Genomic DNA, 25,788 nt, shown 5'->3' with positions numbered 1-25,788 from the left:
ATCCCGTAATGGAACCACAGGAAGGGCAGCAGAAGTCAGGTCCTCAAGAGCTGCCAAGGCAGAAGCCAAGTGAGAAAATCCAAACTCAGTCAACGTCCGCGCTCTTGGAAGCAACAGAACCAAAGCAAGGGACCAGGGGACCAGGAGGGCCAAAAGTGAGAAGTGGAGTGAGAAGCGGTCTGAAAGAAGCTGGAGTGGAAGGCCTTAGATTGATTCCTAGACTGTCCTAGTATAGGTGGGCTGAGTTTCTTTAGTAAGGCCTGAGCCTCTGGGTGAGGCCTGTAGACTGAAGATGCCCAAAGATCTTGGCCTTCTCTGTGGGAATACTCCAGCACTCGGCACAGCTCCGGCCCACAGTTAGCTAGCACCAATCAACATGGAAGTAGGTGAGCACTGGAGAGATGGCAGGGGGCAAGAGTGGAAGCAGGGAGACCACTTAGGAGATTACTGTTTTGGCCCAGCAGACGACCAAGGGAAGGTGTGCTAAGAGTGGAAACAGACGTAGATGCATCCAGGGCATCCTTTAGAAGTAGAGTCAACAATACTTTTTCTTTATGGATTAGTTGTGGGGAAATAAGGGAAAAAGAAGAATCAAGTATGACACCTAAATTTGGGGCTTGAGCAACTGGTGAATGGCAGTGCCATTTACTGAGAAGAAGATTAGAGAACAAAGAGGCTTAGACTGGGAGAAGTGAAATAGGAATTAAAGAGATTTCGACTTGAGGCTTTGTTTGGATATGTACTTGCTAAGTTTGAGACTGGTCTTAGACATCCAATCAGAGATGTCAAGGAAGCCACTGGATATAAAGTCTGAGATTCAAAGAAATTTGAACTCACTTAATACACCTGGAAGACATGAACTTATAGGTGGTATTTAAAACTGTTGTGCTGGAGACACCTAGCAAGAGAATGAAGAAATAAAAAGGAGTTGTCCCAGGACCAAGCTTTGGGGTACCACATGTGAAGAGATCAAGCAGAGGAGAAGCCAGGAAAGGAGACAGAGGAGTGGGCGGTGGGCAGGAGGAAAACTGGACAGTTCTGTAAAGTCACAAAGGACAAGTGGAGAAAATGTTTCAAGGAGGAAAGAGTAATATAAGGAACTAGGTAACAGCTAGTTACTAGTCAGCTCTGGAGAGGAAACGTGGGGACTGAAAGGGGACAAAGGGAAGAGGAAGACTTACTTTTCACTGTATGCCTTTTGTACCTTTCGAATGTTGTACCGGGTGCATATATTACCTATTTGAAATACAAATAAAATAATTTAGAAGGAGGAAGAAGAACAGAAGGAAGACTGTTAGCAGATCTGAACCACTTCAGTTGAGATACTGAGCCACTCTTGGTCCTAGCGGGTAGATTCAACTGAATCCTTTCTTCTGTACAATCTGCTCCTTTTCTTTCCTTATTGTTGTTTTCATTCTTTTATCTGCTTTCACTTGCTTTCAAATCTTGGAGCTGGGGAGAGGAAGCTGGGGAGTTCAAGGAGAACTGTGCCCCAGATATTTGGAGAACTTCCCCTAATAAGCCATTTGGGTGCCAGATGTTACCCACAAGCCAAAGGGCAGCCCTTCAGGGCAGACTGGCAGCTGGACACCACAGGAGGAACACATGCACCACACAGGAAAGGTAAGGAGATAGAGGGCACAGGTCAAGACAGAAGTGGCTGACAGAAAGAAGGAGAAAAGGAAAGGAGGAGAAATGAGATCAGCTTTGGAAACACGAGTTTGAGAAGATGGCAGAAGGGCAACAAAAATTTGCCCAGCCCCCACCATGTGCCAGGCTCTGTGCTGGGCGCTAGGAATACAGTAGTGAATAATACAGAGGCCAGCAGAAGTGTGGGACCACAGCCCAGGAGAGTGGCCTGGACCAGATTAGTCACTTCCCTTTTACAACCTCTTAAGGCTCCCTATCACTCTCAGGATAAAGTTCAAACTTCTAGGCCCTTCCTGATCTGGCCTCTGTTAACCCCTCCAGCTCCCTCACTCACCCCAACGCCTGCCCCACACTGAACCACTTCAGTTCTCCCTTCTAAGCTTTAGCCCATGCTACTCCCACCACCTAGAATGCCCTTCCCTGCTTCCTCAACAGCAGGTCTCACTTCCTAACAGTTTCCTAAAACCAACTCCCCACCACACTACCAAGCTGAGTTATCCACCTCTCCTTTGTCCTCTTAAAACCTCCTGTATCTCACTAGTATACATCTTATTTATCTGTGTCCCTAGCACCCAACCCAAGGCCTGGGACAAAGCAGGTGCTCAAAGACTAAGGTCTAAAGGGAGGCCTGAACTCGTCCCCAAAGCTGAGGAACAGTGCTGCCTTCTTACGCTGGGACCATTCAGTCCCCAGCCAAGGATATCCCTGAACCCACAATAACTTCCGGTGTTGGCCAAGCCTTATGGGAAGTCAGGACGATGGGACGAGGACGAAGCAAGCAGAGAAGACGGAGCCCTAGAGGAATGCTCTGGACAACCCAGCCATAGGCTTGATTCTAGGGAATTAACCAGAGAACTTAAGAAGCCCTACAGGCCCATGTAAGATTCCAGAAGATAACCAAATTCTTAGAGGAAACACAAAGAAGGTCTTACCCCCCAACCTCTAGAACAGGCCTGACTGGAGAGCTCCGTCTCTCGTGGGGTCCACACACAGCTGCCAGTCACAGGGTAACTGCACCCTCTTCTCTCTAATCTCACCACACCCCAGGGATCTCTACGGGGTAGGGCTCCAGCTTGAAGTGCCAAGTTCCCCAGGCCCCACTCGCTATATCTAGATGCAAACGGGCACGTCAAGCCTGGTTCTGACCTCTCCTAACCAGGCTTCAGCTCCCATAATCCCAGCCCAGGCCTAGGCGCCAGATTCCTCCTGCTCAGTCAGAAAGGTTGTTGGATAACTACAGCAGGGCTTCAGAAAGATTTTCTCTTCTCACAAAGAGAGTCAAGAATCAGAGCTGGGACCAGGAACAGGCTCTTTGGGATTTGGCCAAAGACCTAAGAAGACATTCCTCCTAATAGAAGAACACTTGGTTCGGATGGGAGTCAAGAACCTAGAACCCAGAGCCACTTCCGGGCAAGTTCGCAACATGCTCTCACCCAGAGGGCTCCCAGGCCTGCAGAGGAGGTTCTCCCGTACATCACTCTCAGGAAAAACTGGCCTATCACTGAGGCCTCGAGATGCTCCCTCAGCCTGAGTTCCCATCTCTGACAACAGCAGTGCCCATACACTTGTCCCTGTGTAATTCTCAGCTCATTCAAAAGCATTATAACACCTCTGAACGCTGGGCCCCAGCAGGAGGAGGAGAGGGGAGTCTGACACAGTCCGGGGCCCCTGCCCTCAAGGAACTCACCCTGGAGAGAGATGGCCAGGTCAAATCCTCACCTGACTGGCCTCTCAAATCCTCACCTGACTGCCTCTCCCAATTCTCAGTGGCCAAACCCTACTCACTTTCTTGTTCTTCATGTCCTGTTCTTTAAATCCTGCTCAGCTCACGCTTGGCCCTTTGCCGTTACCACTGACCCCACACCCGTGGCCATCCCACTCTGACATGGCCACCACATCCCACCCCCCTTCCCACCAGTGGACAGGAGCAAGAAACCTTCAGGTCCTCTCATAGTAATGAAGAGGTCTAGCCTGCCCAGTGCCTGGGAGTGGCAGGAAAACTCTGCAGCATTTCCTTCCCCTCCAAACCAGAATGGAGAAGCAGCCTGACCTCAACCCTACAACACTGGAGACTTTAACAAACTCTGCTCTATGAAATCACTGCCGATGTTTGGGGGAAAGAGCGTCAACAATCAGGTTGGACGCCAGGCGCCCAAAGCCGCTTCTTAACAGGAAGGGGCTTCCCTGCCCCCGAGTATTCTCTTAACATCTTCCATAAGGTGTCAGGAGCTAAAATTATGATAGAAGAGGAACGTATACTCCCAAATGGACTAACGACTGGGCTAAAGCCTACAAGAGTCTGCGGGGCTATCACCAACCAAGACGTAGAACAAGACTAGTCTTGACCCACCAGGTGACCGGCTGACCTCTAGCTATGCCCCACGCCAGCCACCCTTATGCTGTTGCCCACCCTGGCACAAGGCTGGTGTGCCAGGTAGCCCAGAGATGGAGAAGCAGCTCTGGCCCCTCCTACCCTGGACAGTATCAACCCACCTTGACAGAGATGTGGCCGTGGGTCCGGGGCAGGTGGGCAGCCAAGAACCAGTCCCCAGGTAAGGGGCTGCTGACGTTAAAGATGCCAGAGGTGCGGTTGGGCAGTGTCCAGCTGAGAGTCAGTGAGAAAACCCCAGGCACAGCCGTATCCCCTGGGAAGTGTGTGTGCAGGGGATTGATGACAGGGGGTGCCCCAGAACGGAAATACCTGGGGGACCAGAATGAAGAGAAGAGGAAAGCAGGCAATGGGGTGGGACATGGAAAATGGGGGAAAGAAAGGAGAACTGTCATTTATCACCAGTAAAACAAGTGGATTCCCTATACCGACCCACACAACAAAGTGGTTCCAGGTCAGGGGTCAGAACATAAGGGGCAAAAGATCAGCTCGGGCGCTCAAACAGTCATACAGTAGCCAGGAATGGTCAGGAGACAGAGGTCTTGGCCCTCAGCGAGTCACACTTCAATCCGGACAAGGGTCAGGGGTCAGGGTCAGGAGGTCAGCTGACCTCCTGAACTCGCATTTTCATTTGGAAAGTGGCCTGGGGTTGGAAGCAGGGGTCAGGAGGTTAACTCAGACGCTCACACAGTCACACTTTGGTCTGGGCAGTGGTCCCCAAAGGTTCCCCCCTGCTCTTTGAAGATGATGAGGTTCCACACGGCCAGGAATGTGTCTTCGGGAACATGGAAGTGGAAGAGCTCGGTGCTGGCGAAGGAGCGGAAGGGACTCAGCTTGCGGGGTGAGCAGGTGGAGTAGTCAGTCAGGAAGAGGCCTCCTGGGGAGCAGGCGGAAGAGAAAGGAGCAAAGTAGGACAGGCCATTCCCAGCAAGCCCCAGGCACACCAAGCTGCCTCACCCACAGCACCGACTCAGCAAAGGTTCTCCTCTGCCCGGGAACTGGGTCTCATGCTGCCCTTGCCATCATTTGCTTTCAACCTTACAGTGATCTTGGGAAAAATGACCTCTCTTTACAGATAAGGAAACTGAGGCTTAACGCTAGACCAAACTGAGGATTCAAACCTTGATCTGTCTAAATGCAAAACCAGAACCCTCTTGAGGACCCCACAGCTGCCCCTCACTTAGGAGCCATTGTTCTCCTCGTACCAAGCCTAACAAAACAGCTGTGGATGGTGCACACGCGTGCGTGCGTGTACGCGCGTTTGTGTGCGTGTGCGTGCGTGTGTGTGTGTGTGTGTGTGTGTGTGTGTGTGTGTGTGTGTGTGTGCTGGCATGGACTCTTAGGCTACTGAGCAGCCTGGAACTCCACCTGTGGGCTTGGGAGTCAGCAGGGAACTGTGAAACTGCCTTGTTTATTTTCTTCCCCTTTCTGTTCCCCTGTGGTCAGGAGCAATAAAAACTCTCAGAAGCTTCACAAGAGCTGTCTGTATACTGGCTCAGGGCGGCAGAGGGGAGGGGAAAATGTGGTGAGGCTGCAAGGGGCCTGCTTGGGTGGCAGAGGCAAGGACAGGAGCTGGCAGGCCACCACAAGAGCCCCAGGGAGAGGAGGAAAGGAGAGCCAGCAGGGCCTCTGGGATTCAGAAGGAGGGGCTGGGGGCGCTTCCTGGAGGGAGGCCCAGTGAGGCAGTCAACTGGTAAGCCAGTGGAATCTCAAACTACCTGGGAATATTCATATCCAGACGAGGCTGGGGTGGGAAGTGGGGAGAAAGTGGCCCTCTGTAGCCGAAATGCCAAGATACCTGATCATGGCTGTTAGGAGCAGAGCCCAGTGAGCAGGAAAGTCTGGTGTAAGCAGCTACCAAGCAAACACATAGGGACCAGGACTGCTGTAACAATGCAAAGAACCCAGCGGCTCAGCTGGATAGAAGAGGGCCTCAAATGACAGGCAAAGCTCTGGGGAATCTGACTGTTTTGGAGACTTAAGACCAGCCCCAGCGAAGCCCAGAAGGATGGCCCCAGGACAGATGAGAAGGTTGGGAACTCAAGCAGCTTCAGGACAAGAGTAGGGGCAGTGGGTAGGGGAGACCTTGAAGCAGAGTTTTTAGCCCAGTAGGAAATACCCACAGGCCTTGCCTATTCTGACAGTTTCCCCCTCTGGAGATGGGAGATGTAACTCCAAAAATGAGGCATTTGAAATAACAGAGAAAGAAGCATCTGGAAAAGGAGGCTGCTGAAGGAGGGAACACAGATCAAGGTTGGCCCTACTGAACTTCAGCAACCTTGAGTCACCCTGCAGAGAGCCGTCCTATATAGGTGGAGGTCACTAGCCCTAGACTGGCCTGTGCTCTTCAAAAGCCACGGTTATACCCAAGGACTAGTCTGTGCAGTTCAGGCCACATGGTCACTCTCAACAAGGAAGACCTGCCACCTTGCAAGCTGAGCACTGCTCAGGAACCAGAGAAGCTCACAGAGCAGCACTCACAGGGCAGTGGTGATGTATCAGAGAGGGATGAAGGGAAATGAACCAAGAGATGGGGAAGAAAGGTTTCCTAGGAGCCCTTGCTGTGACAACTGGGAGGCAGAAAGCTAAGAGCTGAATGGCCTGGATACTATTGTTACAGGGAAGCAGAGCACTGGAGCACCCCCTGCTGGAATTAGGGAAGGGCTCCTCTTCCTCAAAGCTGGTACCAGGTATGGGTCATCAGATCGGTCATTGCTACTGTTAGAAGAAATGCTGGCCAGGCCCCCGGTGCAGATTCTCAGAGAGCTGGTGATGAAAGCAGCTACTGACCTTTAGGAAACAATAGACAGACGCGCATAAAGAGCCCTGTGATTAAAGGAACATGGCATGGCCGGGAGAACTGGGGGACTAGTTAAGCCACCCTGAAGTGGCTAGGGGCTACAGAGGTCATAGAATAGCCTGGTGGGAAAAGGGAGTAAAAAGAAGCTGGGGATGCTGGGAGGAGCCTAGAGGGCAGATGTTTGAGAAAGCGTCCACAGCCCCATTCACTCCAAGCTTTGGTTTTGGGTTTCACCAGGACCTACAGAGCTGTGTCCCAGAGGAAGCACAAGTAAGGCCCTAACCAAGCTCAGACGAACCTGCCTTGGATGCGCCAGTGCTTCCAGATGAGGCTAGATTCTCCATCACCACCTGAAACACACACACACACACACACACACACGCACGCACGCACGCATGCATACACACGGGCTGAGGCTGGCCCTTCTAGTGACAGCACTCAGTAGAACAAAAGGCTATTTCCTATAATGGCAAGGCATGCCTGGGTTATGCAACTGCAGTCGGAAAAGACCCAAGGATTTGTTGAGACCGACTGTGCCATCGTGGTCCTGTGACAGTGCTAGTCTCTCCTCAGGCGAAACGTCTCATCACCACCAGGTCACAGAGCACCCCTGCAGGCCAGTGACTAGTAACAGCACTCAGGGCAGCCCTGCCTGCTGTGGGACCTAGTCAGTGCTCATTTCCACCTTCATTATAATCCTCCCAAAGCACCTGAAACTGCTTCTGGGCAATCATGCTTTAATCCACATCTTTCAGCTTTCTACAGCTCTGTGGCTGTCAATCACCCTCCTCTCTTAGTCATCCCAGTGTCTGCTCAATGGGCTCATGAACAAAGATGCTGGGGTGGCAGGGATAGAAGCTATGAATTGGGCTTGACAGAATAGACTCCCCCTCACCTAAACTGAAAAACTGACCTGCCTTCTGCCTCTGTTGAGTGCCCGATCTGCCAGCAGCAGTAATCAACACTGAGCAGTAACCAACGCCGAGCCCCTCAAGGAATCTGGCTGGGGGCAGATGGATTACTCATGTATGTTGTGGGAGGCATCCAACACTGCCTCCAACCGGGAACTATCCACTTGGAGGTGACACTTCAGTGATCTGTCTGCAGGAGGGGCAAGAAGAGCTAAAGAGGAACATGCATGGGCCACATGTACCTCCCCCTCACACAGTAACATAGGCACTAAGGACACACAGGCTTACATGCACACAACAGACACGCACCTACACTTACCAACACACAAGCATATACACACTGCATATGCCCAGCATTCTCACAGATCCCTCAGGTACACACACAGACGCATAAGTGCCCAGATACCAGTGTGCATCCACATAGAGCTTGCACATCTCTGCAGGAGCAGTGACCTTTGGCGTGCATTGATTTCCTCAAGCTTGTACACTGAACCAGGGCCCCAGAGCTCACTGAAACGCAGCCCCTCCACCCCCAGCTGCTCTGCTACTTGTTATTGCCAAAGACTTCCTCAGGCACATCCCCATCACCTCTAGAGTGCCACCCGCCAGAGATGGCTGGGGGTTGGGGCCATGATGACTCTTTATTATGGGGCCATCTTTACAGCACATATCCTATGGCCAGGACCCCCTCATCCTCCCACATTCCACCCATTAGGAAGTTGGGTATCTCCCTCTCCTGTCCGAGTCACTTCCTCACTGGATGGTGGCCCTGGGCTGACAACTGACAAGTAAGGAGGGTTTGTGGATGAAGCCCCCTTGTGGGAAGACAGGGGAGAGGACAGGTTGTGCTTTGAGCCTTTCTGCACTTGGATCTGTTTTCCTATTGGGCATATATTGCAATGAAAAAAAAAACAGAAACAAAAACAAAAAACACCAGTATAGGATAGGAATGAGGAAATCTTTTTCTAGCCCCACACTGCCACTGACAAGCTGTATGATCTTGGGCAAATTGATCTCTTGCTGAGCCTCAGTTTCCCCAACTGTAAAATAGTCTCTGAGTTTCAACCCTGCTTTAAAAGTGTCAGGAATTATTCCTCAGCAAATCAAGCTTATTTGGAATGAAACTCGTTATAAGAAGAAAACTCATTATAATGGCACCTAACCCATGTCCATGTTTTTTTGTTATTTGCTACATGTTATTTTCAAAACTGCTTTCTTAACCCTGTTTTAAGGCATGCCCAGTTCCTCAAAGGTTTAGGCCAGATCTTCCCACACTGGACTAGAGGCTCTCTGCTGGGGGACTATGTCTCCCCCACCAGACTTCATGAGCAGGTGCAAATCACTCAAGACTTTCTTAGAAAAGCAAGAGTCAGAGTGGAGTCCGGATGGACCCCAAGAAAGGAAACCTTGCAGTCTCTGTCAGCCACCTGCTGAGCCTCAAGCCCACAGCTACCACTCTTCTAACCCTTCCAATTCCTCCCAATTATGCAAGACTTCTTATTTCTCTCCACGTCTTCCCCAGTGATCTAGTTGCCCAGGTCCCACCTCTCCTGAATCCCTCCAGTCCACCCCTCCCTGCCAGAACCCCATCCCTGCCTCGGTCTTTCCTGCTTCTGCACTCACCAGCCCCTGGGCCAAGGACAGACAACAGCAACAGTAGCAGTAAGGCTGACGGCAGCTGGAGCCCAGACCTGAGTCGAGGCTGGGAGAGGGGCAGGGTATGAAAGAGAGGGCTGGGTAGTGGGAGAGACCTGGGTAAACACAGAGATGAGGGCAAAGACTGGGATAAAGAGTTGGGCTGGGCTGGGCACTGGGACTTATGCAAGGGTAGGGGATGTGATGGAAGAAGAGACTGTGATGGGGACCGGAGGAGGGGCAGGGGTTGGGCCCCGGGCTTAAGCAAATTTTGAGAATGGGTCTGGGACAAGGGCTGGGCTGGGATTTGGGAAAGGAGGTGAAACAGGGGCAGGCGCTGGGATGGGGGCCAGGCCAGGGACTGGAGTGGCGGCCTGAACTGGGACCCGGATCTGGGCATGCGCTGGGACCCAGGCCGTAGCTGGAACCTATGTGGAAAGCGGGGCGAGGGCGGGGTCGGGGGCCAAGGCCCGAATCTGGATAGGAAAATGGGCCGGGACAAGGACTGGGCCATGGCCCGGGGCAGGGGCGGGGCCGGACAGGCCAGCGCGGGCGCTCGCAGAGCTGACCCGCGGCTCCGCTCCCACCCCCGGGGGGTGACCTCCGGTGTCCTCGCGGGCCCGGGGCCGGGGTCGAGCCTGCTGGGGCCAGGCCGGGGACCTGGGTAGGAGTTCAGGTCTGGGCGACTCCGGGCTGCGCTGGACGGACGATAACCAGGCCCCGCGGCGGCGGCCTCAGCCTGACGTCGTATGACGCTCCGCCCCCCGATTAGCTCGATTGGTCCTTCTCGCTAAAGCCCGCCCCCGGCCCTATTCTATTGGTCTCTAACTTGGCCCTGCTGGGCTCAACGACAGACTCCGCCCCAGCTCCAGCTACCAGAGTCCCCGCCTTTCTCTCCCCAACCGCGGAGCCCAGATGCGCCCATCAGATTCTCACAGCCCCCACTGACCACCCCACAGACATCTCATAGGAACCCTACAGAGACCTTCATAAGCCCAGACACCCACGGCCGTCCTCTCAGATATCTGCAGACCCTACCCAGAGACCCTCACAGAGTCTTACAAAGATCCCGCAAAACCGCTCACAGAGATCCGGCAAAACCCCATTAAAAGAAGTGACCCGGGCTTCCCTGGTGGCGCAGCGGTTGAGAGTCCGCCTGCTGATGCAGGGGACGCGGGTTCGTGCCCCGGTCTGGGAAGATCCCACATGCCGCGGAGTGGCTAGGCCCGTGAGCCATGGCTGCTGAGCCTGCGCGTCCGGAGCCTGTACTCCGCAACGGGAGAGGCCACAACAGTGAGAGGCCCGCGTACCGCAAAAAAAAAAAAAAAAAAAAAAAAGGTGACCCTCTAGGTTTGTCCCCTCCGGGTCAAATGCAGACCCCTCAGGAGACCTCACTCACCGAGGAGGTGACCAGACTGCTGTTGCCACGGAGACTACTAGGCGTTCCGGTTGCCCTGGTGACGGATCCTCCACTCCCGGCCAGGGTTCCAGAAGCTTCAGTCAAGGCCCTTCCTCATCGGCCCTGGATCCTCTCGTCCCTCCCCCTCCCACCCTTCTTCAGAACTGGCCAGAGCTCCTTTGCGATTTTCTGCAGGTGTCCAAGTCCCCTCCTCAAGTTGTGACTTGCAGGCAAGGCCTCTCAGCACACAGCGCCTGCAGCCAGGGCTCGTCCACAACCACAAGCGCCTTCTCTCCCTCGGGGCCAATACTTCCCTTCCCCGCTTAAGACAAGATCCTGACCTAAGGACTTGTAACAGCCGAGACAAAGCCCAGAGGTATGTAGTCTCTCAAAAGGCCCCTCTTCCAAATCCTCGTTCCATTCCCTCCTAACACCTTCCTGTCCCTTCCCACCTCAGTCCAACCCCCTCCCATTCTCTACTTTTCATCCTTATCTTCTCCCTCCCCTATGTTTCTCCACTCAGTTCCCTCCTCCTCTTTTCCCTTTCCTCTCCTCCCATCCTCTGGTTCTTCACCCTCAGGCCCCTTTATCCACTTGCTGAATGTCTGGCCATCTTCCTCCCCATCATCCTACTCTCCCTCTGCTTTCTGACACAAACTTCCCCTTTGGAAAGGCCCTGATGAGTTTAAGAAACGATAAATATAGTATTTCTGGAGCATGGACAAAGGTAGAGACCAGGGGAAGGTAAGGCTGGAAATCCTTAGGCAGTGTTGCAAATGATGACAGGCCTTGAATGTCAGGGCCAAGAAATTTGGACCTAATTCTTAGGCTGAGTCACTGAGTGTTAATTCTTAAGCAAGGGAATGCCGTTGTTGGGTTTGCATTTTAGAAGTCTCGCCTGGGTCATTAAGGTGGACTGACCCCTTTTGGACATCCTTCCAAGATAAATTTGGCACACTCCACTCCCCACAGCATCCTGGGCTTACCCCAGCACAACACCAACTCGTTGGTATTGTCATTTTGGTTAACCTGTCTTCTTCCCAGATTCTTTCAACTGAGTCCAGTACCTGAGTAAAAGTGTTAAGATTAGGCTCTTTGTAGGAGTTACCTAAATCAATGAAAGAATGGGAAAGTGGATTAATATGCTGGGGAAGGCAGCAGAGGGGCAAAGTTATTACATAATCCAGGTAGAAAATGATGAGAACTTGAACAAAATTGGAGAGAAAGGAGAGGAGAGAATGGATTTGAGGGATATTTAGAAGTTAGGAAATATAGTCCTTGGTGCCCATTTTAAGATGTAGGCTGGGCTTCCCTGGTGGCGCAGTGGTTGAGAGTCCGCCTGCCGATGCAGGGGACACGGGTTCGTGCCCCGGTCCGGGAAGATCCCACATGCCGCGGAGCGGCTGGGCCCGTGAGCCATGGCCGCTGAGCCTGCGCGTCCGGAGCCTGTGCTCCGCAGCGGGAGAGGCCACAACAGTGAGAGGCCTGTGTACCGCAAAAAAAAAAAAAAAAAAAAAGATGTAGGCTGAGGGGAAAGGAGAATTCTAGGATAATTCTCAGAGTTCAGTTTTGATGCCCTGTGGGACATCCATTTAGCAACGTCCAGCAGACAGTTGGGTATGACTGTGAAGTACAGGGGTTTAAAAAGGTCTGAGCTGGAACTATGGATTTAGGAGTCATCAGGTGTCATCAGCATACAGCTGGAAGTAGCTGAAGCCTTGAACATGAATGACATCACCAAGGGGTGGGGGAGGGGTCCCTAGACAAAACTAGACTGTGGTCATGGCATCCTCCTGCACTCTTGGGAGCAAACCCCCACTTTGGCTTGGTCTTCCCAGCCTCTAGAACTCCACAGCCTGACCTCCATGGTCCTAAGTTATGCCCAGAACCCTGCTCTTGGACCAGCCAAGATGCTATGTTAGGACCCCTCCTCTGCTACCATCTACTGATGGGATTCTGACTGCTTCAGCCTTTCAGTATACGGTATGGGGTCTAGGCACATGGGTGAAGCTCCTAGCACCATACCCTGGCCCAGAGCTCATCTGGCTTCCCCCTTATATCTCAGGTACACTGAAAACTTTATCCTAATTCCATAGCCCCCTGTGAATCCTGACTTGCAGACCCTCCAATCCCAACCTAATGAAACGTGTACCCTATTCTACCACTAGATGGAAGCAGACAAGGTCACAGAAGAGCCTCATACCACCATGGATGCGGAAGAGAGCCTTTCTTCAAAGGACCCCTCTGCTGAGGACTCACAGAAGCCCCCTATCCCTGAAATCCCCTTAGAGCCTGCCCTCTCTGAAACCCTTTTAGAGCCCCTTGCCTCTGAATCTCATATGGTGCCATCCATTTCCCAGATCTCTTTAGAGACCCACACCGCTGAAACCCCTTTGGAGGCTTCCATCTCTGAGATTCCTTTAGAACCCTCTGCCTCTAAGGTCCCTTTGGAGACCCCTACCCCTGAGACCCAGTTGGAGACTCACATCTCCAAGGTCCCAGAGAAACACCTTACTTTTCAGACCTCATCATTAAGCTGTGTCTCTGTGTCTTCCTCTGATTATCTGAAGGAAGCCTTCTCTGAGTCTTCCTCCAGTGAGGGCTCATGGACAAGGAGGTCTATCCAGACCTCTGAATCTGAGAGCGTTCCAAAGCACTCCCTTTCGGGCTTTCCAGCCCAGGTCCACCTGGACACATCTGCAAAAGATGGGGAAGAGGAAGAAGAGGGAGAGAAAGGGGTGGATGCCACTGACAGCACCACGCACGCAGCTCAGCCTGAACACCAGCTGGGCAAGAAGAAGGGGAAGAAAGAAGCCAGCCGTAATTGCTCCTGCCCTTTCCCCCTTTCTCATCACTGTCTTTGACCTGCCCCAGGAGGAGGAGATTGAGTTACTCTCTGACCTGGCCCCTTCTCTTAGTTTTAGGGCCTCCTCACTTCCCCTTAATTACTCAGCCCCTTCCTCCCCAGGTTACACCGTCTACCCAGTGGTCCCTGCTGAGCAGGCAGACCTGGTGGAAGTGACTAAGGCAATGCACAAAGGGAAGTTTGGTGCTCAGGGGAATTATCTTTTCCAGTGGGAGAAGGAGGCAGCCCTGAATGCCATCCAAACAGGTGAGCCCAGGCAGCCTTTCAGGGGCTGGTGACAGGCCCATGGACATCCTTCCATCCAACAGGATCTAGGAACCTGCCCGTTCAATGAATAGCCCTTGTGGAAATGGCAATGCCACCTGCCTGGAATCTGGGAGGAGAGCAGGCAGGTAGGCCAAGGTAGATGAGGGTGGATGCAGACAAAAGTGGGGATATTCATATAAAACCAGGCAGGAACAGGTGGTTGAACGAAGGCTCAGATACCCTGCACCAAACAGATCCTAAGGCAGAGATGGCCCAGGACCCTGGACAGTTTCCAGGTGACTTGTTGCTCTGATATGGCAAAAGGCCTTAGTCCCCTTGGTGGAACTCCATTAAAAGGCTGTCATGGGGAATTCCCTGGTGGTCCAGTGGTTAAGACTCCACACTTCCACTGCAGGGGGCACGGGTTCAATCCCTGGTCAGGGAACTAAGATCCCGCATGCTGCATGGTGTGGCCAAAAGTTTAAAAAAAAAAAAAAGGCTGTCATCACTGCAGCCCCTCAAGTAGTGTCTGAGGTATAATTGCCATTCCCCTGGTTCAAACTGCAGTCCTCTTCATCTGAAAGGTGGGCAATGACTCCCACACCAGTGCTTGAATTTGACTCTCCCAGGCCCTCAGGCTAGGCCTTGATCTATGGGCACTAACACTTGTTCACCTCTGCACCTCACCCGATCCTGCACTGTTGAACAGAGATCAGAATTCCTCTAGTGGAATCCTGGTCCCTGCCCACCCGCATTGTGACTCAGCCTAAAATCTGCCCTTTCAACCAAGCTTCCCTGTTGTAATGGGGCACTAATACCACAGGCTGGCAGTATCAAGTCAGAAGCATCAAAACCAAAAGCCACATCTGGACAGGCTTAAGATCCTAAGAGACCAGGGGAAAGACAAGAAAATCTAGTTTGACAGGCACAGAATTGTGGATTGTTGTCCTGGCCAGAGTCAAAGACCAGAGGACACTAACTCTCATTCTCCTTATGGAATTTCAGGGCTTTGCCTGGAATATGGAGTCTCTCTTCCCCTCCTAAAGGAATTTGCTCACTCACTTATTCAGTCAAGCATCTATATTCTCTGAGCACCTATTCTGTGCCAGGTCCTGTGTTAGGACATCGATGAAAAGACTGACCCTTCCTTGGAGGAACTCACGGTCTAACGAGAATACAAGTGAACAGTCCATTATAATGCATTGTACTGTGATAGGAGTAGAATGAGAGCCACAGAAGGCAAGAGGAAGGGCCCCTAGACAGACAGGGGAAGTCAGGGACAACTTTCTGGTAGAGGTGACAGTTCACTGGAAACTTTAAATGAGAATAAGAGTCCTAGAGCTAAAGGCCCCACTCCTTGGGAACTCAGGATTCCTGGCTCGAAGTTGCGGTACTCTCAGCTCCACAGAGGATGAGAAACTCTGAGTGGGAAATGCTCTGGTTCTCCTCCCACATTTACTCAGCACCACCCTTGCCTTGTGGTGAGACTGACCGTGAAGCCAGACAGTTTCAGATCTCAAGGGTGGTGGCCTCTTGCTGGTGCCTGCTCTCAGGGATATGTCTTGGCCTCACCTTCCTTTCCATGCCTCCTTTCTCAGCCTCATAAGCTTATATTTTTGCTTTTCACCACTCATGACTTCTGGCCTCCCCCTTTCTCCTGACCCTTGGAGAGCCACAGGCAGCCCTTCTCAAGTTCACAGAGGGTATTAGTTCAGCAATACCAGGAACGCAGAAGGGAAGTATGAAGGTGCCAACCTGGAGAAGTGACAGAAGCCCTCCTCCTACCTCCTGGCACCAGGGCTGCCCAACCTCCTCCTCCTCTTCAGGTCCCTTCAATACTACACTCCTTAGGAGCCAGTCCCCACCACCTACTCTGCACCTGGCCCATCATCTTCCCTTTCCCTCACCTTAGACACTTAAAGGAAACAGAACAAAGGTGGACTCTAATGTTGGGAGGGGAGGAGATGAGAATCCACAGTCAGAGAGAACTCAGCGAGATACACGTTCATCGTCAAACAAAATTTCACATATAATCTTCCTGCTCGGCATTGAAGACCGTCTTCAGTTCCCTCTGACGGGCTGACACAGATGGAATGGATCCTAGGGTGGAGAGGGATCTGAAGACACTTGTGGGGCGATGAGCAAACCTTGAAGAAAAAAGTCTAAAGGGGTAGGGATGAGGACTCATGGGTAGAGATAGATACACACGAGGGGAGAGGTGAGAACACCTTGGGGGGAGCTTAGGCTATTTTTTCTTCTTACTTTTCCTTATTACTCAATCCCTCCACACCCAGGTCTCTATATTGGCTGGCGCTGCCCCCATCATCTATGGGACTGTTTCCGGATTGAGGATGAGTCCAAGTGCTTTTGTGGACACTTGTTGAGAGAGCACCAGATCATCTCAGGTGTGGAGTGATAACTGTCCTCTGTCACGTGTTGGGATATATGAGAGCAAGTGTGTGTGTGTGTGTGTGTGTGTGTGTGTGTGTTGGTTTGGGGGAGGGGGTTGACATGGGAAAGCCAGGCCCTGTCAGGTGCTGGTCTAACCCTATCATCCATCCCCCTCGTCACAGACATATCCGTGCCCTGCAATGTGGGCCAGTGCCGTTGCCTCATGTTCTGCTTTATCCCATCACGCCCAGAGGAGGTGGGTGAGCTCTGGGTCAAGAGGTGGGCCACCTTTAGCCCCAGGGCTTGGAGAGCCCAATGTCGCTGCAAACACAGCCTTGAGGACCACGCAGCTACCAGGTCCCATTCCTGCAGGGTCAAAGGTACCTTCCAAAGCAAGGGGAGTGCAGGGGTGGGCATGGGTCGGGATAGGTTGCAAATAGTTTGGGGATGCAGATGGGGAGCTGGGAGGAGAGACTTGGGCTTGCGGTTGGTGAGGAAGAGATGAGAATGCAGTTAGCCCCTGGGGAAGCCCCAGTACCCTATACTTTTCTTGGCTGCCCCCTTGCCCCAGGCTGTTGGTGCAACTGCTTTGAGCCTAATTTCCTCTGTGCGGCCTGTGACTGGTGCTGGGAAGAACATGAGACTTTCTTTGAGACTGAGGAGACCCGGCAGCGAGGAGGGAGGCCTCACGGTGAGGGGGCAACCTGGGGTAGGGGCCCACTCCAGGGTCTGTAATCAGAAGGCCAGGCAGGAAGGCACTCCTGCCCTCCACCATCCCATCCAGGACTATTTCATCCCTCCCTCCTGCATCCCATACCCGCACTGGTTTCCACCCCCAGGAGCAGATTATGTGCCTTTAGCGGAGATGCCTACCCTCCGAGAAGCCATCATCAACAACTCTGACTTCGAGGCCCTCCAGAAGAAGGGGCCCTCTGGCCGTCCCAGCTCCCACCCTAGTCCCCCTGGGCTCCCTAGCCCATGCAGTGTCCAGCCTGGCCCCATATCTGACCCCTGTACCTGACCCTTTCACCTCTGCTTCCCTCCCCCAGGGACAGACACTGTCAACACCTGGTGCAGGCCTCTGTGAGCCTGGCCCAGATCAGCAATAAAGGGAAAGCCACTGGAATCTGGCTGGCTCTGTATGAGGCAGATAGAGCCCGGCCCGGGGTAGACACCCTAGGACCTTGGGGTTGGCACCTACAGGGGGTGAGAGAGAGCACCAGGCAGGAGAGAGGCTGGATCCAGCCATCTGCCTCCACTGCACCCACGTTCAAACTGCTAGCTCTGGCATCAGGAGGAGAGAGTCGCTTCAAGGAAGCCAAGGAGGGAGGGGATTTCAAGAAGGAGCAGTGATGTTAGACACAGGTAGGGGCTCCAGTAAGACAAAGACTGAAGAGTGTCCATCGGATTTCGCGATCAGAAGGTCTTTGGTGACTTCAGAGGGTGCAGCTTCAGTGGTGCAGTGGACCAAACAGCAGTGAGTGTGAAGGAATTTCTTTAAGAAACTTAGAAAAGAGCAGGGAAGAAGTCAGACAATATCTACAGGGGGGTGTGGGGTCAAGGAAGCATTTTGTATTTAGGAAAAAGGGAGGGGCCAGTAGAGAAAAAGACCTTGAAGGGTACAGAAGAGAAAGAGAGATGCCTGGTGAAGCTACATCCCAAAGATGGAAGGAGAGGATGGGGTCAAGGCGGAAGTGAAGGGATTCGCTCTGGATAGGAGAAACACCACTTCTTGAGACCAGGAGGAGGAAGGAGGACAGAAGAAAGGATGGAAGGAAGGATGGGGCCTTCACTGAGGCGCAGGGAGTAGGATCTGGTGGAAGTTGCCCTGTGAAGTAGGAGACAAGGTCAGCTGCTGGTGGGGGAGGAGAGGGATAAGAGTGGGAGGTAGGAGACAGGAAGAAAGGTGAAGGTTTGGGAAGGCTAATGAGGGAAACTGGAGAAAAACCTGATCGGTGGGCAATTAGGGATTCAGGTATAGCTGGAAGCAGGAACCTAGTTAGAGAAGCAGAGAAGCAAAATATTTAGATTAATGGGTGGTGACGGGAAGGGTATCAGGGAGGGTGATCAGGAAAATAATGCAAAAGAAGGCTTGAGGATGTGGAGGGAGCTGACCATACAAATAGGAAAGTGAAGCCAGGAAGCAATTGACAGATTAAAAAAGGGAACAGTCAAAGGAACAGAAGTCTCATGAGGTCCAGTAGCAGATGTAGTGGTAGGGATCAAAGTACAGGAGACAGTGGCCAGGACACGCAGAGCACTGCAGCTCTCAGATGAGAGCAGCTGCAAGTGATCACAAGAGCCTAGAGTGGAGAAGACTGTGGGCTAGGGGCCAGAGTCAGTGAGTGTTGGGGAGTGACTAGGAAGCCCATTGCTGATTCTTATGGGGAATAGGAGTTTCTGACACTAATGAGCTCTGTGATCTTAGACAAGTCACGTTCCCTCTCGGGGCCTCTGTTTCTGGATCTATAAAATACGATAACCTCTGTGCTACCTGCCTCTATGAGAATCCAAAGAAATAACCAGTTTCAAAGTGTTCTGTACTCACCTACCGCTCCTGGCTGGTTTCCTCTTCCCAGCACCTTTTATCTCTGGCCCTTCTCCAGAGCAGCTCTAGGGGCTGCTGCTGTCCCAGAGGCACACGGACAATGGCAGCCTCCAGGGCACTGAAAAGGCCAGTGTACATCTCCTCACGTTTAGGGAGGCCCTCTATTATTCCAAGGAAAGGTATGCGACTTTGACTGCTAGAACTCCTGGGGGAAATAACAGGGTCAAATGTCTGTCCTTTGGAGGAGAAAGGACTCTCTAACAATAATATGGCTATTCAAAAGAAATCATTACCATCTCCAGAAGTAGAATTCCCCATTACTGGTTATTAGGCAATTAGCACCATGATGACCACTCACTAAAACCAACTCAGCTAATAGTCAACAATAAAGGAATGGTTACTGTGATAAACTCATTCAAGAAAGTATTATGCAGCCATTACAAAGTATATTTACATAGACTATGTAATAATATGGGAAACTGACTGTAAATGGAAGAATAAGAATATAATATGTAATACATATGTATTATATATTATGGAAAAGGAAGTGAAAAAAAACACCAAATGTTATTCATTCCACAAATAATTATTGGGCACCTATATATGTCAGGCCATGTGCTAAAAAAAAAACAAAACTAACGATACGGTGGTGACTTTTCTCCTGTGTTAAACCTCAGACTAAAACTTTCCTGGTGTGAGTACATTAGCATTTTGTGACCCCATGTTTCTGATGTCAAAAAATATATATTCCAGCAGAACGAAATATACTTCTAACCTAGCCGTAATACATTTCCCTTGTCCTTCAAACTCGCCCGGCTCACTGAAAATGCCAGGCACGGAGCTAACCGTATCCCATACTTTTTCTGATTAGGAAATAACATTGGATACGTATTCCTTTGCTTATTAGTCGTGCAGCAAAGACAGGACACTCCTGGCCCCGCCCATTAAAAAAAAAAAAAAGGAAAAGAAAAATGCAAAAACCGCCCCGAAAACAAACTGCAGAATCTTTAGTCTTGGAATATTTTAACAAGCACATAAACTAAGGAGGAACTGCCCTCAGATGAGTAAGTTAACATCTTTGAAATGGTCAAGGGGCTGAAACTGTCCTTTTGGGGAAAATGCTGGGTATCTATCCCACCAGTTACAAAAAAAAAAACCCGTGCCCGTTCACCTTCAGGCCAACCGCCCGGCGACCTCCACCCGCCTCTTTCTTCCGGGACTCCTATCTGCCTGGAATTCCAGGGGTAGTGGTGGTTCCTGGGGCCAATAAGCGCGGAACGGCCCCTCTCCGAACCCCGCCCTCCTCCTGGCCAAGGCGATGAAAGGGTCCACGGCCTCTGAGCCTCTGCGCGGCAGGTGACGGAGCACCGCCCCCTTCCTCCCAGCCCACCAGTAGGGGCCCAACCCGAATAGAAGGGGCCAATACGATAAAAGCCCCACTACCCCCCACCCCCCCGAGCCGCAACCTAAGCTGGGCCGGCCTTGTCTTGTGAGCCAATTGGAGGAAAATCCCACCTCCAGGTCTCTCAATCCTTCCAATGGATGAGAAACTATCTCACAGCGCAACTAGCGAGGGGATCCAATCGTAAAGGAACTTTCAGTCTGACTAGAAGACGAAGCCAAAGGAGTAGAAAATTCGCCCTCTAGTTGGCACAAGAAGCCAATGGGATGAAAAGATCCCGCCTCTACCGTGGCGGCGGAGCCAGTGGCGTGCCGGGCCCAGGAGCGTGACCCAATGGGATGATGGGGTTCGCTCCCGGCCGCGGGCGGAGCCAATGGCCGCCGCTCGCCGGCTCCCCGCCTCCCCACCTCGGCTGGCCACAGAGCCCGAGCGCTAGCCGGGGTGGGAGGTTCCCGCGGCCGAGGGGAAGATGGCGGTAGCCACGCTGCTGGCCGCCAGGCTCTGCGTTGCGCGCCGGGCGGTGGCGGTAGCGGTAGCGGGGCCGCGGGGGGCACAGGTGAGAGGTGGCCGTGGGGCGAGGAAGGGGTCCCGCGGGCTCTGACGCCCTCCAGGGCCGGGGGGCGCGTTCCTCCCCGGCTACCCCCGGCTTGCGCAGCCCTGCGGCCTCGCGGGGCCGGAGCCCGAGCTCCCGGCCGGGAACCTTGCCCCTCCCGAAGTGCAGGCTCCAGGGCTGTGCGGTGAGGTCGGACTGGTGGTCACAGCAGCATCTATTAAAGCCTCGCCGCGAGAGAAACGAACCGGCGATGAACGACGCCCTGCACAGGCCCGGGCACCGAGGTCGACACAGGGTCAGTGCAGCGTCTGCTGCCATCTCCCAGCCGACCGAACGCCTACTCTGGGCAGCTCCTCAGTGCCCCCTGCGGGACGTGAGCTTTTTCTCCTGGGAGCCAGTCTTCTGCCCCGTCAGACTCCTGGCTTTCTACTGAGCACTAATGCTAACTCCCCTTCTTCTTCCTGTTTGCCAGAGCGACTCAAGGGGTCAGATTCATTCCGTCCCTTTTCCCCACAATGTGACATCTCTGACTTCAGCCTTCTCTCAGTCCCTGGGAAACTGGGCCTTCCCTACCCTCAATCCCCAGGGGCTGGGGTTGTGTTCACTCAACTGAACTCCTCCCTCCACCGATTCAGGGGACTGGAGTGAAAATTCACAGTAAGAGGTCAGATGTGATACCCAGACACCTTTGTGTCAAACAGGGCAATTGTATTAAAACCTGGATAAGATAGTTAACACGGCTTAAAGATCAGAAAACAAGTAATGGAAGTAAATGGAAACATTAACAAGGTGAGAGTAAACGGAAAGAGCTCCAAGTAGTTTTAAGAGATGATGCAAACCACTCCCTTTATATTTGAAGCCGAGAGAAGGGATTTATCTAAGGTAATTCAATAGTAAAATAGGAACTTGGACCTAGGCCTCCAGGTTCTCATTCTGGATCCTTTCCCCTGAACAGTGCTAGAGTTCCTCAACCCTTTAGGAGCAGGAATCAATTGCACTGCTGAATCCTGCGGTGAAATCTGCCTGTTATCTAACCAGGCCCAGCACTATCTGGCCCTACTCTCTGCTGCTGATGCTCTGAAAGTGAGGAACTTTCCCTTTGAGTGGGAACCACTAACAGGTTCTTAGAAGGGTGAAGTTAATGGCCAGCCTCTGCCAGCCCCAACTAAGTACATGAGACAGGTATTGCCAGCTTCCTCCCTTGGGTGTGTCTGACTCACCTTCAGGTCCGAGGAGCTGCAGCTGTGACTGATGGGAATGAAGTGGCCAAGGCCCAGCAGGCAGCTCCTGGGGGGGCAGCCCCAACCATCTTCTCCCGGATCCTGGATCGAAGCCTCCCAGCTGACATTCTGTATGAGGACCAGCAGGTGGGGTGCCATTAGGACTCATCCCCTTAGGAATTTCATAAATACCATCCAGCCTGTTGAAATAACATGGTGGCCTCTGGCCTGTCATTGCTCCCAGTGTCTTGTATTCCGTGATGTGGCCCCTCAGGCTCCTGTGCACTTTCTGGTCATTCCTAAGAAGCCCATTCCTCGCATTAGCCAGGCTGAAGAAGAAGACCAGCAGGTGGGAAGAAAAGGGCCAGGGTTTGGCTGGGGGAGCCCTGTACTCAGCTAGAAATTTTGCTCCCGGTAAATGAAGCCACATGTCTCCTTCCCCTTTCCCTGTAGCTTCTAGGACACCTTCTCCTTGTGGCCAAGAAGACAGCAAAGGCTGAGGGGCTGGGAGATGGATACCGACTTGGTGAGTGACGTTTGGCCCTTGAGCCTCTCACCTATGAATTCTCATACCTACCCCTCGGTATGATCTTCATTCTTTGACCCAAGCTCCATTTCAGTGATCAACGATGGGAAGCTGGGTGCACAGTCTGTGTATCACCTGCACATTCACGTACTTGGGGGCCGACAGCTCCAGTGGCCTCCAGGTTGAACCTACCAAATGACCAAGGACCTCAGACTTGGATGCTTGGATGGGGGTGGGGAAAAACGGCACCCTGTAATGCTAATAAACTTGCTCTCCCTCAATTCTGGAGCCCTGTCTTAAATATATAAAGATTTATACCACAAATAGGAAAGAAAACTGATTCAAGACTATGATCCCCCTTGACTATGGTCTGAGACACTAAGGAGGCCCATCCTGTAGCTAAAGGAGCATTTGCCTATATATCTGTGAGCTCAGGACTCATGGTCCACCTGGGTCAGGCCTCTACAAAAGTAGCAGTAGGAATAAGCCTGAATGAGTAGGAAGGGACTGAATCCCAAGACTTGCTCAATTCAGATGCCAAGCCCTGTTGTAAGGGGGGCTGGAAGGAGGATTGTCAATGTGAAAGCCTTTTATTGAAAGAGAAGTAATCACACCAAAAAAGTCGCTACCCTTTGACTAATTCCCATGTCTCACCATTTTGCTTTTAAGCTGTTGTCTGATGTCTTTCCATCCTTAAAATTTTTGAAAAGATGCCCCCACTTTTGAGAATGAACTACTGTTGCCCCTCCATAAACATACCAAGTAGGCTTTCATCTGATATAACAGCTCTGTGCCTGTTCAACGCAAAGAACCACCTTAGAAAGCCTCAGTAAGTCCTGCTTAGGTATGGAGGGCGAGGCCTTAGGCCAGCGGAACCGTAAAAGCCGGGCTGAGGCGGAAGGGAGGCCAGACGGAAGGCAGACTTCCCAAACTACGCCAGGTGCAAGACTTCCGCCCCGCAGAGACCTTGCCTCCACCCCCACCCTCGCCGTCAGCCCAGCTCTGGTTCCGCGCAGTCTCCTGGAATGATTTGCCGTCTCTATGGCAACCCAGTAGCTGGCGTCTGAAGATGGAGACCACTGAGTCTACCGAGGGATCACAGTCACGGTGAGAGGCACAGCTCTGGCTGCAGGCTTAAGGGGACAAGGAAGGTTAATAGACTCGCTTTGCTGCGCTTCTGACAACTTTGCCGCTTTCACTTTTTTTCAGATGTTTAGATGTACAGCCCAGCTGCGAAGGACTAGGGTCTATTTCGGATCCCTTTCCTTCTTGGGATGGCCGTCATAGGTCAGCCCTGGAAGCTGCAACCGCAGAAGCTTCAGCAGCTGCTGCAGCCACTGCAGCCGCCTCCACTATCAAAGCAGCTGCATTATCTACAAAGACCCCAGCGCCCTGCTCTGAACGGAGCCTTCTCATGGAGCCCTCCTCTGAAAGTCTTCTTGGGGAGCGCTACACTGGACCCAGATTTACCCACAAGATAGGCCACGGGAGACTTGGCTTTGAGCCTATCTCTGTTTCCCATATTGCTTCGAATCCCTATACTGCAAATGACCTTAGCTCTAGCCCTGGTCTTGGCTTCAGCTCTGGCCCTGGTCCTGGCTCCATTTCTGGTCCTGGCAGTGGCTCTGGTCAAGGTCCTGGCAACGGCTCTGGTCGAGGCACGGGTCCTGGTCCTGCCGCTGATTCTAGGCATAGGCCAGGCTCTGGCCAGGGCCCTGGTTTCAGCTCCTCTGCTCCTTCAGGCTTCATAAAACCCAGGGCAGATCTGCTCCCTAATTATGCCTCCTGGAGTCACCACAGCCACTGGGAGCCTCAGAAACAACCCTGGAAATTTTTGAAAGTCTCAGAACCTGGTGCCCGAGGGCTGTGGAAGCCCCCTGAGGTTGAAGGGACAAGTAAGGTTCTCAATGAAACACTGCCACGGGGCCAGTGCCTTCTCTACAACTGGGAGGAGGAGGTATTAAGGTTTTTACCTGCTCCCTTTTCTTGAAGGCTGCCCCCAGTCGATGAGGGTGGGTACCAGAAAGGATATCATGGTCACTCAACTTGGGGCCCACAGAGAGCCACCAACCACCTGGATCAAGTCCCAAGCATGCAGGATGGCTCTGAGAGTTTCTTTTTCCGACATGGACACCGGGGACTGCTGACCCTGGAGCCACAGTCACCCATGTGCTCCAGCACCACCCAGAAAGATTCATACCAGCCCCCAGGAAACCACTCTCAGCCAATTCGAGGTATGAAACATGAGAGAATGAGCCAGAGTGAGTCTAGCAGAGAAGAAAGAGAGAGGAATGTCTGATGAGTGTAAAACGCAAAGCTCAGTTTTTCTTCCTTTTCCCCAATTTTTTTTCTTCTGGGCCTGTTTCTTAACCAGACTCCCCCACTCTGTCCATTCCCTGACCTCCCGCAGGGAAACGTGAAGCCATGCTGGAGATGTTCTTGCACCACCAGATCTGGTGAGAGGCTGGGTGCAGGGGAAAGGGGAGGGGGAGGACAAAAATCAGGGGAGAATGGCCTTGATGCCCCCCAGGCCAATGTAGTAAAGAGGTGCAGGCAGAGCAGGAACCCACAAGGAAGGACTCTGAGGTCGAGTCTGTGACACACCACGACTATGGAAAGGAGCTGGTGCAGTCAGGGCCTCCTGCCCCAACAAAGGTAAGAACCCATCCCACCCCACTTGTACAGCTGGGCCCTGACAGGCTGTGGGAAAGCAGCAGGCCCAGAGGTTGAGAGAGGGAGCTTCAGGCCAAGAGTTATTCAGTATCTCTCCCTCACAGCCTCACGACTACCCTAAGGAACAGCCTGAAACCTTCTGGCTACAGAGGGCACCACAGCTACCGGTGTGTGAGGGTGACCAGGTGTTGGGAGTGGGGGAAGAGGCTGTTCTGTCCCGGCTTGGAGGAGAGAGGGCTCTGTCCTCATTCTGGCACTCCTCCAGGGTGTCAGTAACATCAGGACTCTGGACACGCCATTCCGGAAGAACTGCAGCTTCTCAACACCAGTGCCTTTGTCTCTAGGGCAGCCCTTGCCCTATGAACCCGAGAATTATTCCCACCAATTGGGAAAAATATCTTCCCTTGGCTGTCAGGGAGGAGGGCAGGTGGTGGAGGGAGGGGTAGAACTACTCCTGTCTAAGGGTCGAGGAGGGAAGTAGATGTGGAATATGGAATCTCCTTCTGTCTGTACTGAAGAGATGGGGAGGAAGTGTACTTGGTGAAGGGGCTCTTTACATAAAAAGGGTTCTCTCTCATC

The 25,788-nt window shown here is 52.5% G+C and overlaps 4 protein-coding genes across 20 annotated transcripts in view; 3 read left to right on the top strand and 1 right to left on the bottom strand.

Annotated features, from left to right (window-relative positions):
- Positions 1–10,256, bottom strand: part of TMEM8B (transmembrane protein 8B) — a 67,484-nt gene extending 57,228 nt beyond the window's left edge. For 4 of the 14 annotated variants that reach the window (XR_012332583.1, XM_073806275.1, XM_073806277.1 and 1 more), the window contains exons 1-3: positions 9,374–10,113; positions 4,727–4,916; positions 4,144–4,351 (exon numbers count right to left, since the gene is read on the bottom strand). Coding sequence is in view for 10 of the 14 variants with exons in the window: in XM_073806275.1 (XP_073662376.1) it covers positions 4,144–4,351; positions 4,727–4,916; positions 9,374–9,899 (924 nt within the window). In the remaining 4 variants the exon portion in view is untranslated. Of the gene's footprint in view, positions 1–4,143; positions 4,352–4,726; positions 4,917–9,373 lie in introns of all 14 variants that reach the window. The other 10 variants (XR_012332582.1, XM_073806274.1, XR_012332581.1 and 7 more) reach the window with 7 other exon arrangements.
- Positions 10,257–10,737: 481 nt separating this feature from the next.
- FAM221B (family with sequence similarity 221 member B) lies at positions 10,738–19,684 on the top strand. Its single transcript, XM_073806278.1, has 6 exons — positions 10,738–11,160; positions 12,953–13,604; positions 13,753–13,896; positions 16,191–16,301; positions 16,470–16,667; positions 16,859–19,684. Exons 2-6 carry the CDS (start codon positions 12,953–12,955, stop codon positions 17,020–17,022), a joined length of 1,269 nt encoding a protein of 422 aa, XP_073662379.1. The 5' UTR covers positions 10,738–11,160; the 3' UTR covers positions 17,023–19,684.
- A 953-nt stretch (positions 19,685–20,637) lies between these two features.
- On the top strand, positions 20,638–22,817 carry HINT2 (histidine triad nucleotide binding protein 2). 4 transcript variants are annotated; one of them, XM_019949065.3, is made up of 5 exons: positions 20,638–20,793; positions 22,017–22,157; positions 22,255–22,359; positions 22,464–22,536; positions 22,620–22,817. In XM_019949065.3, the coding sequence occupies exons 1-5, from the start codon at positions 20,707–20,709 to the stop codon at positions 22,631–22,633; spliced, it is 420 nt and encodes a 139-aa protein (XP_019804624.1). In that variant the 5' UTR covers positions 20,638–20,706; the 3' UTR covers positions 22,634–22,817. The 4 variants fall into 4 exon arrangements, with proteins under 4 accessions (XP_019804624.1, XP_004312919.1, XP_019804623.1 ...); XM_004312871.3 differs by having other exon boundaries at positions 20,639–20,793; positions 22,631–22,817; XM_019949064.2 differs by having other exon boundaries at positions 20,672–21,085; positions 22,631–22,817.
- Positions 22,818–22,945: 128 nt separating this feature from the next.
- SPAG8 (sperm associated antigen 8) lies at positions 22,946–25,786 on the top strand. Its single transcript, XM_004312878.4, is given in 8 exon segments — positions 22,946–23,643; positions 23,746–24,493; positions 24,596–24,770; positions 24,947–24,992; positions 25,077–25,191; positions 25,314–25,376; positions 25,475–25,628; positions 25,631–25,786. Coding segments are annotated over 8 exon segments (1,380 nt in total). The 5' UTR covers positions 22,946–23,605; the 3' UTR covers positions 25,672–25,786.
- The last annotated feature ends 2 nt before the right edge of the window (positions 25,787–25,788 follow it).

The sequence above is a fragment of the Tursiops truncatus genome, chromosome 6 (genome assembly GCF_011762595.2).
Source record: "Tursiops truncatus isolate mTurTru1 chromosome 6, mTurTru1.mat.Y, whole genome shotgun sequence".
NCBI classification, from domain to species: domain Eukaryota; kingdom Metazoa; phylum Chordata; class Mammalia; order Artiodactyla; family Delphinidae; genus Tursiops; species Tursiops truncatus.
Note: the sequence above shows the minus strand (reverse complement) of the source record. Positions and strands in the feature narration are given on the sequence as shown.